Source organism: Candida pseudojiufengensis (genome assembly GCF_024610245.1).
Source record: "Candida pseudojiufengensis strain CBS 10847 chromosome Unknown scaffold10, whole genome shotgun sequence".
Taxonomy (NCBI): domain Eukaryota; kingdom Fungi; phylum Ascomycota; class Pichiomycetes; order Serinales; family Debaryomycetaceae; genus Lodderomyces; species Lodderomyces pseudojiufengensis.
The window spans coordinates 89901-105197 of NW_026261540.1; the positions used below are offsets into that span (position 1 = coordinate 89901).

Here is a 15297-nt window from a genome sequence, read left to right on the forward strand (position 1 = left end):
ATCATGAGGTAGGTAAAAACAGTTGTCTTCAACGGTTCTCATAAGCTAGAAACAATATTCTTCAACGGTTCCCATAAGTTCCCCACTATATCAATTTATTAAGTTTTCTGATTTAACATTGTAAACTTACAAAATAAATGTATCTAATTCGTCTGCATTTAAGCACGTTTTGAAATTCCTCGATGAAATGTTCAAAACCCCAAAGCTTGACTAGATAAATGATTACGAATATCTCTCAAGCTAATATATTGATGTGGTGATCAATGGTGAATAAAATGATGAATATATAACGATTCAGTATTTTGAACTTGATCACACGAACTTTTTTTTTTTCTCTTACGCACTCAAATTCTATACACTCATTGAAATTTTCAATCATAAAGAAAATGAAAAAAAAAATTTAATCTTTTCATTTAATCAATCAGAAGATCATACAATTAATCAAGATGGTATGTACCAAGGAAAATGACTAGTTGATGGATATAAGATGGAATACTAACTTACAACTTAAAGGACACTAAAACCCCAGTTACTTTAGCCAAAGTTATCAAAGTATTAGGTAGAACCGGTTCAAGAGGTGGTGTTACTCAAGTTAGAGTTGAATTTTTAGAAGATTCAACCAGAACCATCGTCAGAAACGTCAAAGGTCCAGTTAGAGAAAATGACATTTTATGTTTAATGGAATCAGAAAGAGAAGCCAGAAGATTACGTTAATTTCATTCGATTTTATCAAAGCAACAAATTTTTATCATCAGTCAAACAATCAAAAATATGATGAAATCATCCCATGCATTTACACAACCAACCAACAACTAAAGAGGGGGAAACGAGAGATGAAAGAGGAGAAGAGGTAGAGTTTTCAATCACAATTTTCATGATGTGGGTTAATATTAGATAATTATTAACATTTTAATACATATCAAGTTATTTTAAAATATCATTGGGGCAAGAGCAGCTCTACGTCAGAATTTTTAATCACACAGCAGATGTAAAGACTGTTGCTTGTAGTGATTCTGTTGTAGTATTAACTCTCCACTTAAATTAACTAATTGAGTGAAAAGTCACGTGTGTAGATATACGGTACGGGCTGAACCCTGAAAGCTTGTTTTTTGACGCAAACTTGCACAACGAGACATTAAAATCTAAGACAAAACTTCAATCTCGTTTCATTTATTAACGCGACACTCATAAAACGACAATGTTACCAAAATGGAAAGGCTAAACTTGGAAATAAGAAACTAAGCTCATTTAAGTACAGTTGATTAATTCAATCAACTTCATAAGAATCAAACATCAATCACTACAAGTCAATCACTTACATACGGCGACTTTATACATTTCATATTAGTACGAATAGCAATTTTAAACATGTCTGATTTAGAAGATGATTTATTAGCTTTAGCAGGTGGAGAAGATTATGAATCTGAAGAAGAAATATCACTGTCAAAACGTAAAATAACGAGAGATTATTCAGAAGATGAAAATGAAGATGATACGGTATTAGCCAAACGGAGAAAAGTTGAGACTGATGATTACGATGATGGATCAGACGATGATAATGATGAAGAGGAAGAAGAGGAGTTAGTCAATCCATATCCCTTAGAAGGTAAATATAAAGACGAGCAAGATCGAGATGATTTGGAAGATATGGATGAAGTTAAAAGGGAACAAATTCTATTCGAAAGAGAGCAAGAAATGGATAGATATAATGAAAAGAAATATTTACAACAACGTATGAAATCTCAAAATCAACAAACTAAAAAATCTAGTGAAAAATTAAGAAGCTCAAGTCGTGTTAAAGCCGGAACTGGTAAATCGAATAAAGAAAACAAACTTAGTGAATTGAAAAAGCAAAGAGAAAAAGCTTCAAGAAGAAGAACTAGAAGAGAAGAAGAATATGATGATGGATCTGAAGAAGAGGATGAAGACGAAGAAGATGAAGAATCATTAGGTTCAGAAAATGACTACTTAGATGATGAAAATCAAGAAATATGGGGAGGTGTATCAAAATCAAGACATAAAAAACTGACAACTTTAGGAAAATTGGAAGATATAAATCGTATTAGAGTTGGTAGAAGTTTATTGGCTCAATATTGTTATCACTCAGGATTTGAAGATGCTGTTGTAGATACATATACCAAAGTTAATGTTGGTATGGATAGAGCAACTAGACAACCAATGTATAGGATGGTTAAAATAATAGAATCAAAATCTAGACCAGAAAAACCTTATAAAATTGGAAATTCAAAATATGATTTATATTTTTTAGTAAGTCAAAATAAAAATCAAAAAAAACCATTTCCAATGAATATGTTTTCAGATTCACCAATAACGAAAGAAGAATTAAATAAATATTTAATAGAATTAGATAAAACTGGAGAATCAATAGATTTTCTTGAGGATATTAATGAAAAACATAAACAGTTACAACAATTATTCAATAAAGGTCTTACAGATAAAGATATAAATGAAATGATTGCTAAAAAACAACAAATACAACAAGAAAAAGGAAATTATACAACTTATGATGCAGTAAAACAAAAGGCTAAATTAATGGATGAATTAAAAATCAATAAACAACAAGGTAATTTAGAAAATACTAAACATATAATTGAAGAAATCAAAAACATAGAAAATATATTAGATAATAAACCTGATTTACCACAAAATCAATCAAAAAAGCAAAATATATCAAAAGTAAATGAAAGAAATCGAAAATATAATTTAGATAATATAAGAAAAGCAGAAATAAAATTTAAATCAGATTTAAATAATTCAAATTTTGATTCTGGTGATCCTTTTTCAAGATTAAAAACAACAACAAGAATGTTCTATCAAGATTTAATAAATCAAGAAAATGAAAAAGCTTTAAAAAATTTAAATATGCAAGAATTAATTAATGAAAAATCAAAACAAGAAGCTAAAATTGCTGATTCTACTTATAGAGATTTAGGAGTATTGGATAAATTAATTAATTCAATTGATTTAGAAATTGAATTGTTTATATAAAGAATTGAATAAATATTTTTATTTTTTTTTTTAAATTCTGTTGAAATAGGATTGTTTATGAGACGGAACTTGTTCGTTATCGGTTTTGGTATGGACTTATTAATCAATTTACATCATCAATGTGAGAGGCTATTGGTCGTATCTTCAACAATACAATGTTAATTTATTTCCAAAGTCATGATTGTTTGATTTGATCAAAATTCAGAATAAAATGTTACTTCACGATCAATTTCTTATAAGATCAGTAGTCTAGATTGCTAAACAGCAAAGGTATGAACTTTGAAAAGGTAATACTTCTAACTCAAATATTCTATACTTTCATCTCATAAAATAATCTTACTTTAGCGTTTTTCTTTTAGACCAAATAGAGAATCCAAACTTGATGTCGAGTTGAATAAATTTTACATCTATAAAACAAAGGTCTCATACTCAAAATACTTTGACTTCCAAAAATTAAAGTATTCTACATTTCTATTTGAAGGACTTTAGACTATAATATTTGGATAATAATTGACCCTACAATAAAATTATTTACCATTGCCAAATTTGAATGGTATTTGAATCACAATTTATGCAGCTATGAGTCTCAAAATCAAATGCAAGACTTATGTAATTACGAACAATGTAGAAATCGATCTGAAACTCTTTTGTGTTACATAATGATCAATAACGGATTATCCCGAATCGATTGAAACGAGAAGTCGTTCCAATTACTGACCAAAATTGTAATGTACGAGTCGGGACTTTTTCATAATTCCGGAAAAAAAGAAAATCTAAAGATCAACGGCCGTTTCAGCAATTATTTTTTAACTTATTTTAAAGAAATCAATCAATCTAAATTTTTGTTGAGCAAGAAAAGTTCAAGTAAAAAAACTAAACACTCAAGACCAAAGACTAAACGTGGTAACTATCTTTTGCCATTAATTTTACCTCTAGGTGAACCACTTGACAACCATTTTTGTTAATTGGACTCGAAATTTAATTCTTAATTTGTATTATAGATTCTACATAGAAACGAGCTAAAAATTTTAAACAGACTTCCCTCCACAAAATACAAATCTAACTCAATATTTTAAACAATACATATCAACCATTACTATTCTAGTTGTCTATACTACATGAATAGAATGAGTAAGCCCAAGTAAATTGTGGTTCTTCTAATCATACCTACTCTTTTGAACTCAAGTATCAACAGAGTTCTTGCTGTATTTTTCTATATTAACCCTTAATAAGGGAGTGCTTTAACAAGAAAATATAGTAGAACTAAATTTGATCAGCGGTTAATTATTACTTGATTGGTATTAGATAATAGGATTGTACTTGTGTTAAGACTAATTACTAATAGAAAAAAAAAATTTTCAGGTAAAGGAAAAAAAAAAAAACTTTTTCTATTGTTAAAAGACTCACACTCATACTCATACCTTATATATATATTATAAGTATCATAGCTATATATATTTAAACAAGTATCACATCTCATACTCATAGCCATACATATTAGATATTTTATCAACAACATACATCAATCTAAATACTACTGTTAAGGAATCAATACAATATTTCATGTATAATAGAAATTAATTTTACCTAAAGTCAACAACTATATTAAATTCAAAGAGATCAAATAAGGAAAAATGAGTTTTCATCCAAATAATTATATAAATGGTTTAAATTTAGAATTTGATCCAATATCTTTATCAAATCCTGAAGATAATAATGACATTGCATCAATAGATGATGGATTTTTCTATAATGATTCAGATTTAACAAAACAAGAAGAATTACAACAACATCTTGAATTATTTAGTGAAGCAGCAATAAATGATTTTTATTCATTAATTGTTATGAATGATAATGTTATAATACCTAATAAACCTCAATTACAACATCAAGAAATCAAACAAGAAGAAATAGTGGAAAATGACTTGATATCTCCAAAAATCAAACAAGAAGAGCAATCACAACAATCATTACAAGATTATCATAATTCTTTAAATAATCAACAACAATTACCTTCATTTGTAAATAGCAACAGTGTCAATAATAAATCTACTGCTTCTACACCTTATTCAATAGCGACAACTTCTTCAACTTCACCAATTTATCAAATTAATAGTAATACTACTAATTCAACTTCACAACATCAAACACCACAAAATTCATTATCATCATCAGCAACACAAGCAGCAAATGATGATAAAAAAAAGAGAAATACAGCAGCATCAGCTAGATTTAGAATTAAAAAAAAATTAAAAGAACAAGAAATGGAAAAAAAATCAAAAGAATTAGAAGAAAAAGTTGAAATTTTAGAAAAAAAATTAAAAACTATAGAAATGGAAAATAAATGTTTAAAAAATATAATATTTCAACAAAATGAAAAAAAAAATAATGATTTATTAGAAACTATAAAACAAAAATCAATAATTAATAAAAATTCTTCCTCTTTTGAATTTACTGTATGATAATTAATTAATTTGATTATACAAATATTGTGAAATTGTATTTTTTCATTTGTCTTCAACATGCAAATGAATAATACTAATTTTTACATTTTGTTCAAAAGAAACCTAGCTTAATTTTCAATAAAAAGCAAAAAATTTAACGAAAACCAATGACAACTTCAAATCAAAGGGTCATTTTACTAATATGATGATTATAATAATGATGATTATGATTTTTTTTTTATTCAATTCGAGATCCAACTCTCGTAATATGGTGTTGGTATATTATTATTAATATTGAAAAGTTTCTCTAACTTTGTTCAATACGATTTGTTTTTTTATTTCAGTATTTAATTCGACGATTTAGTTTAGAATATTATAAAGTTTAATAGTTGATACAATGGCTTTTTCCATTAGCTTTGTTTATTAATAGAAAAAGTTTATTATTAGTTCCATAATTTAATAATATAAATGGATTCTTTTATTGTTTCTCCAAAAAAGTATTTAATCTGATATCGATAAACTCTTCAGCAACAACTAACTAGTAGTTAAACAAAATCTAGTTTAGAGGATCTAGATTCGAACTTAGGTCCTAATTACACTTATTGACGAGTAGGAAAAATTTGGTGCGAAATATCAGCAGAAAAAAAATTTTTGTTACACAAAAACAACCTAAGCACCATGTTTTTTAAAAGATTTGAACCTAAGACCTGGAATTCAAAATTTCAAGTAGGAAAAAGTTGGCGAGAAGTTGCAGCAGAAAAAATGTATTTTATTACACAAAAACAACCTAGGGGCTTTTAAAAGATTTGAACCCAAGATATGTAAGTTGAAAATTCAAGTAGGAAATATTTGGTGCGAAAATGCAGCAGAAAAAAAGTAATTTATTACACAAACTCTGGAATCTATACCGACCAATTTTTTTTCACGAAAGAGAGTTAATGATGTGGACAAGATTGAGAATATGATCGAAGTTATGTCTGTAGATACTACTCATTAAAATTAGAAAAGCTATTATGATTTTGAATTGAAGCTATAATAGAAATATTCATCATTTCTATATTTGCAATGTCCATTACCCTGATTTGATAAATAAATGACCAATTTGAAAAGTGAAGAGTTTGCTCATTGTATCTTCATGTAAAATTTAAATTTGCTAGTTTCTTGTAAATTGAAATTTATAATGAAATACTTCGAATAGTTACTGTTATATCATTGACTCATAGCAAGCTTGAAACATTATTTACAAACTTATTAATAAATTCTCACAACTATAAAGTTTTATTTCTATGCTTTCCATTCATTAATTTGAGTTCTTATTGATAATCAATTAAGCCTACGATAAAAGAACTTTTCATAGTTATCTCGAAGTCGTAGGATTTCCATCTCAGTCTGTGAATTGGTGAAAACTCCGTAAACAAATGGAATAGTTCTATTAACAGGTCTATCAGTTGATAAAGATTGAAAAGATGTATTCCATTTGCTAACACAGATTCCGCCAATTCATAAACTTAAATTTCTTTCAGTAGGATTTGCGCCTAGTAAAACCCAGCTGTGTAATTTCTTCGTTGGAGGTGATAACAATGCACTTCACTTGCAAGTCCAAATAGGAGTAATCTATACTCATAAAGTGGTTCGTACTTGGAGATGATTCTTCAAATTTCTCAAAAGTTCAAAGAATGAAAACAAGACATTGGAATCTTCATATGAACAGTTGAAAAATTGTGAAGAAACTTGAAATTTTTAATTGCAATCCAAGATGTTATTTTTGTACGTACTAACTTTCTGTGATTCCTTCTAATTGAATAAAATAGTCTCATCTTTTAAGCCAAATTTTCATTCTTATATAGGAATATAAACACACAAGGCATTATCGTGTTCCATAAACAAGAATCCTGAAATATAGCGTTCGACATCAATTGGAGTGCCCATATTCTTGTTGATAAAATATAATCAAATTATGAATACTTGAAGTCAACAGTATAAGATGGCTGAAAAAATATCATCGATGCTTATGTATTACCAACTATCGATCTCCACTTTGTTGAACCCCCGATAAATATTTTAGAATCTTAAGTCTCCAGTCTTGGATGAATGGTTGTAGATATACAAAAACTTTCTTAACATAACCAAGTGTGCAACATGATCCTATTCAGATACAAATATTATTCCACCACCTAATGGCAGGTATTTAGGATAGATATTTCTTTACAAAGATGTCCGTATTTCTCTTGTTTCTCGGAAATAGTGTGAGCTCGAGTTCCAATCCTAGTTCTTTTGACCTCTTATTTAACCAAACATTCATATCAGACCATACCGGTTCAGGGGTAATGTTAACATGTTTAAAAAATTATACAAAGTTCCAATTCGGATGGTATAACTATTTATGTGAAATAAATTTACAATTTTTGTGCCAGAAAAGCTTATTACACAAAAACAACAAAAGCTAGTAATATTATTATTATAATAGATACATATTATAAGAAAAGAATACATACTAAAAGCCTATTAATGAACTATTGTATGATCAATAAACATTACAAAGATAATACATACTTATTTAAAGATTTTCACAATTCATTTCAAAAAACCTCGTTTCAGAAGATCCATAATTGATTCCGATGGATTCAAATAATGAGAGGAAAGGCGACAATCAAAAGTTCCCGTTTCATGAATCTGTATTTAAAGATCCCTCAAAACATCATTTTTATGAAAAAGAAAGATCGATTTCTCCACAACATCAACAATCTAATGATAATATCACTAAAGATGTAGTTTCAACACAACAATTGAGTCAAGAACGATTGGAAAATAACTTAGATCAAGGTCAAAATCAGGAGATAAGTCAAGATAATAATCAAGCTATAGATCGACCTAAACCTTTTACTTTACAAAAAGTACAAGATAATGAAGGACCAGGATATAATGATCAAACTTCATCATATAAAAGTCTCGAAGAACAAATAGATTTGAGATTAGCCTCACTGAATAATCCGACTATAATTATGGAACTAGATCTAGACGGAAACGTTCGATATCTTTCTCAAAACTGGGAACATATAGTAGGAACTTCAATTAGAAAAATAGTGAATAAACCAATATCGAAAATCATAATTGGAAGTAACGATGATGATTATCAAGTATTTAAGAAGGCGATTGATTCTATGATTGTTGATGATGCAAGTTATAAAGTTAAATTTATTACGGGGACAAATCGTACAAAACAAGACATCCATGGAGAGGAAATTAAAGGAGATCTTGAGGACATTTTGGGAAGTCATGAGAATGCAAATTCAGATGGACAAATTACGCCAAATAATTCCGCTGAAAACCTCGAAGATTTGAGCTTACCAATTGAAGATTATGTTCCTCTGCATCAAACTGAAAATAATACTGATGTATCAAATACATTGGAGATTTTATCAAGAGCTAGTTCTATGTCTTCAAAGCTATCAAACGATGGAGATTTTATTGAATTGGAAACTCAAGGTATTCTTATACATGATACTCAAACACAATTGCCTACACATTCGATGTGGACAATTCGACCTTTTGTTCATATAGATTTGGACTTATCAATTCCTTTGACATTAATCGATCTTTTAGGATTTGGTTCTGAAATATTTGAAGGGTATCTAATGAATTTGAAAAATTTGGGAATAGTGTATGAAGAAAGTGTACCACAGCCAAAAACTATATTGTGTAGAATTTGTGAAAACAATATCCCTGCATGGTTTATTGAGAAACATTCTGATTTATGCATTATTGAACATCGAGCTGATGAACATTTACAACAGTGTCAAGACGCAATACTTGAACAAAGAGATTTAATAAATAAAATTATTGAAAGTTTAGAAATACAAGCTCAAATTCCTACATATCAACAGACTCAACAATTTTCATCGAATCACCAATCATCCCCTAGATCACTGTCACTGTCTCCAAGACTGATACTGCCTATAGCTTCATCACATCTGTCTATGTCTCTGAGTTCATCTGATGACGAAAATAATGCATCTTCACAATTGGTATATGAATATAAAGGAATTCCATTACCACAAGTATCTACTACTGAAAATTCATCACCAAGATTAGCAAATAAAGTTTTATCCAAAAATTTTCATGCAAGAAATAAAAGTTTAATGTACTCAAAAAAATTTCCATTCGGTACTTTGCAAAAGATAAAAGATTTATGTGATGAAGCATTATCAATAAATCCCCCATCAACAACCGAAACCAACTCTGACAAAATGAATTTTATATCATTTTCCCCAGGTTCAGAAAAATCTTTAAATTTTGTCATTAATCCTACACCAATTGAAACATCAGATTTAGCTATAAGGCAAATTGCAGAAGATACGAAAGCTTTGATTGATGAAAAATTGGAAATATTAACAAGATTAGCATCTGTTTTGCAATATCTGTCCAAAATCAAGAGAGAAGTTGATTTGTTGGTTCTTGAAACTGTTAGAGAAACGGTAGAAAAAATAAAAAATCAAACAGTTGCAAAGTTATCTAGAAGTTGTACCCCAGTTTCCGGTTTACAAGATCAAGTTAACCCTTTAGTGGATTCAAAAAATCACCAGAAAAGTCAAGATGAAAGTCAGAATAGTCTTAGTCAAACATCTAAACAAGAGGACAGCTTAAAACTCGTAGCGCCAAAACCATCTAGAAGTAAAAGTCCGATGGATTTATTAGCAGATGGAACTGGTGAGAATGCTTTAACTCCAAAGGATTTTTTGAGGAAAGAACCTTCGAATCAATCTGAAAATTCAAGCTCGTCATCAATAAAGAGCCCAAGATCCAGTTTTAATATGCTCAATAATCATCAACAACTTCCCCAAGAGCCCAATCGATCTTCGTCGAAAGAATTACTTGAAATTTATGATCACTCGGGAAAATCTTCAGGTAATAACTCCAACTATTCATCTCCTAGAAGGTATTTATCACCTGGTCCATATGAAAAAAATAATTTGACATCAATACAAAGAAGTAGTACCATAAAATCTTCACCGATATCATCACCAATGGTAGATGCTACTCAAAGCAATAATTTGCAGCATTCAGATAAACGAATCACGAGATTGTCATTGGATACTACTCAACAACAAACGAACGAAACCAAATCTCCATCACAGTCTCAATATACTCCGAACAGTCAGAAGAGTTCAATTAATCGACCTCCCTTATCTCCTTTACTTGTTTCAACTCAACAACCTTCATCTAAGACTACTACAATTAAAGATTATGAGGTCATTAAGCCTATTAGCAAGGGTGCATTTGGATCAGTATTTTTAGCTAAAAGAAAATTGACTGGTGATTATGTAGCCATCAAATGTTTACGTAAACGAGATATGATTGCAAAAAATCAAGTTTTGAATGTAAAGTCAGAAAGGGCAGTAATGATGAGACAATCAGATTCTCCTTATGTTGCACAATTATATTCCAGTTTTCAATCAAAAAATTATTTATATTTAGTAATGGAATATTTGAATGGAGGAGATTGTGGAAATTTAATTAAGGCATTAGGTACATTGGGTCCTGAATGGGCTGCGAAATATACTGCAGAAATAATAATTGGAGTAAATGATTTACATTTAAGAGGTATAATTCATCGAGATTTAAAACCTGACAACATATTGATAGATAAAAATGGTCATTTGAAATTAACTGATTTTGGATTGTCTAGGTTGGGAATTGTTGGTAGACAAACTAATCATAGAAAAAGTAGCACTAATGAACAAAGTGTTGAGTTATTTAGAAGCATATTTGGTGGAGTAGGAAGTGGAAGTGCTGGAGGTAGTGCTGAACGTGGAAGTAATAGTGGATCTGCTTCCGCAGGAGTTGGTTTAGCTAATGATGATCCTTACCAAAGAAGAAGGAAAGATTCAATTTCCTCAATCTTGTTATCACCAACTTTGGAGAATTCAAAATTAAATCAACAAAACTCAACACCAACAAATTCTCAACATTCAAATTCTCAACATTCAAATTCTCCAACTTTAGCATTTTTAGAAAGTTTTGGAAGTGCACCTTCAAATAAATTTAAAAGTGGAGCAAGATCAAATTCAAACAATCTTGAATCACCCTTACTAAAACCAATTATTCCTAGAACAGCATCAGAATCATCTTTCGCAATTGTTGACGATGAAAGTCCTCAAACCCCAATAAGTAATTATGCATTATATCATCCTAGAATGTCAGGTTCGAAAAAGTCTGGAAAAGATGAAGCTGAGTCAAGTGCCGATGGAGCAGAATTTAAAAGGTTCGTGGGTACACCTGACTATTTGGCTCCCGAAACTATTGAGGGTATTGGTCAAAGTGAAGCATCTGATTGGTGGTCAATAGGTTGTATCTTATTTGAGTTTTTATATGGATACCCACCTTTCCATGCTGATACACCCGAACAAGTGTTTGATAATATTCTTCTGGGTATTATACAATGGCCAGATCTACCAGTTGAAGAAGATCTACAATTTTGTTCACCAGAAGGTAAAGATTTGATTGAAAAGTTATTAAATTTAAATCCTGAACAAAGATTAGGTTCAAATGGAACAATTGAAATAATGCAACATCCGTTTTTTAATCATGTAAAGTGGGATACTATATTTGATGAGCCAGCCCCTTTTGTGCCTAATCAAGAAGATCCTGAACTGACTGACTATTTTGAATTGAGAGGGGCCGCCATGGCACAATTTCCGAGAGAAGATTCTTCATCAGATGACGAAAAAGAAATGAAAACAGCGAAGATGGTTGAAAGACGTGAATCGTTAAATTCTTTACAATTACCCCCATCATCAGGTTCTGGACAAGATTTAGGTCGAAAAGAACGACGTCCAAGCAGGTTAAGTGAACCTGGTGAATTTGGTTCTTTCCATTTCAGAAATTTATCAGTTTTGGAAAAACAAAATAAAGATGTCATTAATAGACTAAAATCTGAGCATTTGGAACATAGAAATAGTTTTTCTTCTTCTTCACTGGAGAGCACACCAAAATTAAGGTCAAGGGGGTTTTCTTTTGGTAATACTAATTCTGCCGTTTGTGGAGGTTCTAATGCTAATTTAGCTACACCAGGAACTGGCTCTGGTTCAGGTTCAGGTTCAGCTACGGGTTCAATAACTGGGTCTAGTCCATTCAAAAGACCTATTTCACCTCCTAATGTTAATTTCGGGTCACCATTGAATACGAATTTGAGATCATCATCTCCACATAGATCATATGAAAGTCCTATAATGCCTATTTCAAAACACGAAAGAATACCTTCAACTGTAAGTAATTATTCGCTGGGTGATGATTATAATCAAGAATCACCAAATGCATCAACTAATTTCTATCATCAAAGATCAACAAGTTCACCACATATGCAATTATCGTCAAAATCATCAAAGGGTTCAAATGTAAATCTGGTTTCAAATTCAAATGTCTCAAATTCTTTAATTTCGCAACAGCATAATCTTAAGGATTTTTGTTCTGGAAACTCCTCAGATTCTGATGATACGTCTAGATCAAATGCCTTATTGAGAGTACAAAGGCGAAGGGAAGGTTCAAGAATGTCAGATCCGTTGATGGTTTCGAATGAGCTAGATGTTTTATATTGTGAGCCAATATCAGCTGTTCGTCATCAAGTTGTTAAACTTTTGGAAAAATGTGATTGTATTGTGGTTTCAGTATCGGATGGTGAAGAATTGATTAAAAGAGCAACAAGTCAAGTAAAGTTTGACTTTATTATGACGGGATTAAGATTATCTAAAATCGATGCATTAGATGCTGTGAAATTGATAAAGTATACAACTGGTAAAAATTCAAATACTCCAATAATTGCGATTACTGGATTAGGTGAAGAAGCTAGAAAAGCCGGGTGTTTTGATTATGTCATTGAGAAACCAGTGACATTAAATGAAGTTAAAGAGTGTTTGAAGAAATTTTCCAATGATGAAGCCATTATTGACTAAATAAAGTGGTTACATGATTGGTGTTTGTAACGAATTAATGAATGTAACGACATATAGTAAAGCCAAACTTTAATTCTTTTTTAAATTTTACTTCGAATATTAGATTCGTTTCCTTGCTACTATATTCGCCCTCCTAACTACGTGACAACGACATAATGAATCATATTCTTAAGTAAGGCTAGAGCGAAAATAAGTCTTAATAAAATAATACATAAAAATGCGCGTTCTATACAATAATAGGATGAAACAGCTTAAAAATGAAACACAAAATTTCTGAAACAACTATTCAACAATAATCATGCCATCAACAGTATCAACATCCAACGAATGGGCCAAATCAGAGAGAGAGTTGGCTTTGGAACAGCAACTTCAAGAAAAAATAATCAATGAAGAATTCAAAATTTGGAAAAAATCAGTTCCATTATTATATGATTTTATTCATACATTTGCATTAGATTATCCGTCGACTGTATTTCAATGGCTTCCGACGTATAACCAGGTTGACGATGAGAAAGTAGAAGTCAAGTTCGTTTACAGTATTAATTCAATCAACAAAATAGAAAACAGTTTGAATGTGGCTTCAATCACATTACCATCATCAATTATTCAACCAATAGATTTAACATTACCATCTATTGGGATAAATACTTCGAATTTTAAGGTAAGCAGTAAATGGAAGCAAAATTCGGAGTCAAATACTATAGAAATATCACCAGATGGGAAAACAATTCTTTCATTCAATAGGGACGGGATAATACATGGTTATAATTTAGACAATGATAACGTTTTAGATTATAAATACCACAAACAAGTTGGATATACATTAAATTGGATAGATGATGAAAAATTTTTATCTGGATCAAATGATTCTCAAATTGCTTTATGGCAGCGTAACAAACCATCTACCCCAATACAATTATTCAAAACTCATCATGGAGCTGTCAACGGTATTTCTTCAAGTGATAAAAACATTTTTGGATCTGTTAGCGATGACTCAACAACTCAACTATTTGATCTTAGATCTTCAACTGACACGAACCCTATTATAAATGTTGAGAATAACTTTATACAGAATGCTATCAAATTTCATCCAAATATCAAAAATCTTTACGCAACAGGTGGGAAAGACAGTGTTATTAACTTGTATGACCTAAGAAATTACAAAACGCCATTTCGTAAATTATTCGGTCATAACGATTCCATAAAGCAAATCGAATGGGATTGGAATAATCCATCCACAATTGTATCAAGTGGTCTAGATTCTAGAATAATATTTTGGAATTTGGAGAATTTAGACGAAGATTTTACATACCCTGACACATCTGCAAGCAACGCTACAACCTCAACAAATAATGTTACAGAGACTAGAAGAAGGTATCAACAAGCAAACAAAATTGATCCATGTTTAAAGTACATCCATGGTGGGCATGTTGGCAGAATTAACGACTTTGCTATTCATCCTAAAATAAAGAATTTATTTGCTAGTGTTGGTGACGACAAATTATTGGAAATCTGGAAGCCTAAAACATTAAGTGTTGAGGAAGAAGAAGAACATGATGACGACGACGATGAGCCTGAACAAATTGAAGAGGAAATTGCAAAAGAAACTGCAGCTGCTCAAGAAGACATCGAAGTGGATGAAGAGGAGGAGGATAAAGACGAAGTGGGCGAGGAGGAAATAAATGATAAGGAAGAAAATGCTGAGGATATTAAATTAAATCAGTACGAGGTAAAAGAAGATGATGAATCAAATGAAAATGCAAAAAGTGAAATAGCTAATGGAGCTGGTATAGCAAAGAAAGAAGATATTGGAAAGGACCAAGGTGACGAGATAATTGCGACGGATGACGGTGATGTTGAGGTAAAAGAATAGAGTATAATGATAATTATAAGAA

General features: G+C 30.5%; 5 protein-coding genes across 5 annotated transcripts; all 5 read left to right on the forward strand. All coding sequences in view use genetic code 12, as the record gives it.

Moving 5' to 3' along the window:
- Nucleotides 1–446: 446 nt before the first annotated feature.
- Nucleotides 447–714, forward strand: RPS28B (40S ribosomal protein eS28; the record flags this gene model as incomplete). Its single annotated transcript, XM_051759936.1, has 2 exons — nt 447–449; nt 514–714. 2 exons carry the CDS (start codon nt 447–449, stop codon nt 712–714), a joined length of 204 nt encoding a protein of 67 aa, XP_051612138.1.
- Nucleotides 715–1368: 654 nt separating this feature from the next.
- On the forward strand, nt 1369–3009 carry RTF1 (Rtf1p; the record flags this gene model as incomplete). Its single annotated transcript, XM_051759937.1, has 1 exon — nt 1369–3009. One exon carries the CDS (start codon nt 1369–1371, stop codon nt 3007–3009), a length of 1641 nt encoding a protein of 546 aa, XP_051612139.1.
- Nucleotides 3010–4643: 1634 nt separating this feature from the next.
- Nucleotides 4644–5471, forward strand: MET28 (Met28p; the record flags this gene model as incomplete). The annotated part of the gene is made up of 1 exon (XM_051759939.1): nt 4644–5471. One exon carries the CDS (start codon nt 4644–4646, stop codon nt 5469–5471), a length of 828 nt encoding a protein of 275 aa, XP_051612140.1.
- A 2600-nt stretch (nt 5472–8071) lies between these two features.
- RIM15 (protein kinase) lies at nt 8072–13402 on the forward strand (the record flags this gene model as incomplete). The annotated part of the gene is made up of 1 exon (XM_051759940.1): nt 8072–13402. One exon carries the CDS (start codon nt 8072–8074, stop codon nt 13400–13402), a length of 5331 nt encoding a protein of 1776 aa, XP_051612141.1.
- A 298-nt stretch (nt 13403–13700) lies between these two features.
- UME1 (Ume1p) lies at nt 13701–15275 on the forward strand (the record flags this gene model as incomplete). The annotated part of the gene is made up of 1 exon (XM_051759941.1): nt 13701–15275. One exon carries the CDS (start codon nt 13701–13703, stop codon nt 15273–15275), a length of 1575 nt encoding a protein of 524 aa, XP_051612142.1.
- Between the last annotated feature and the right edge of the window lie 22 nt (nt 15276–15297).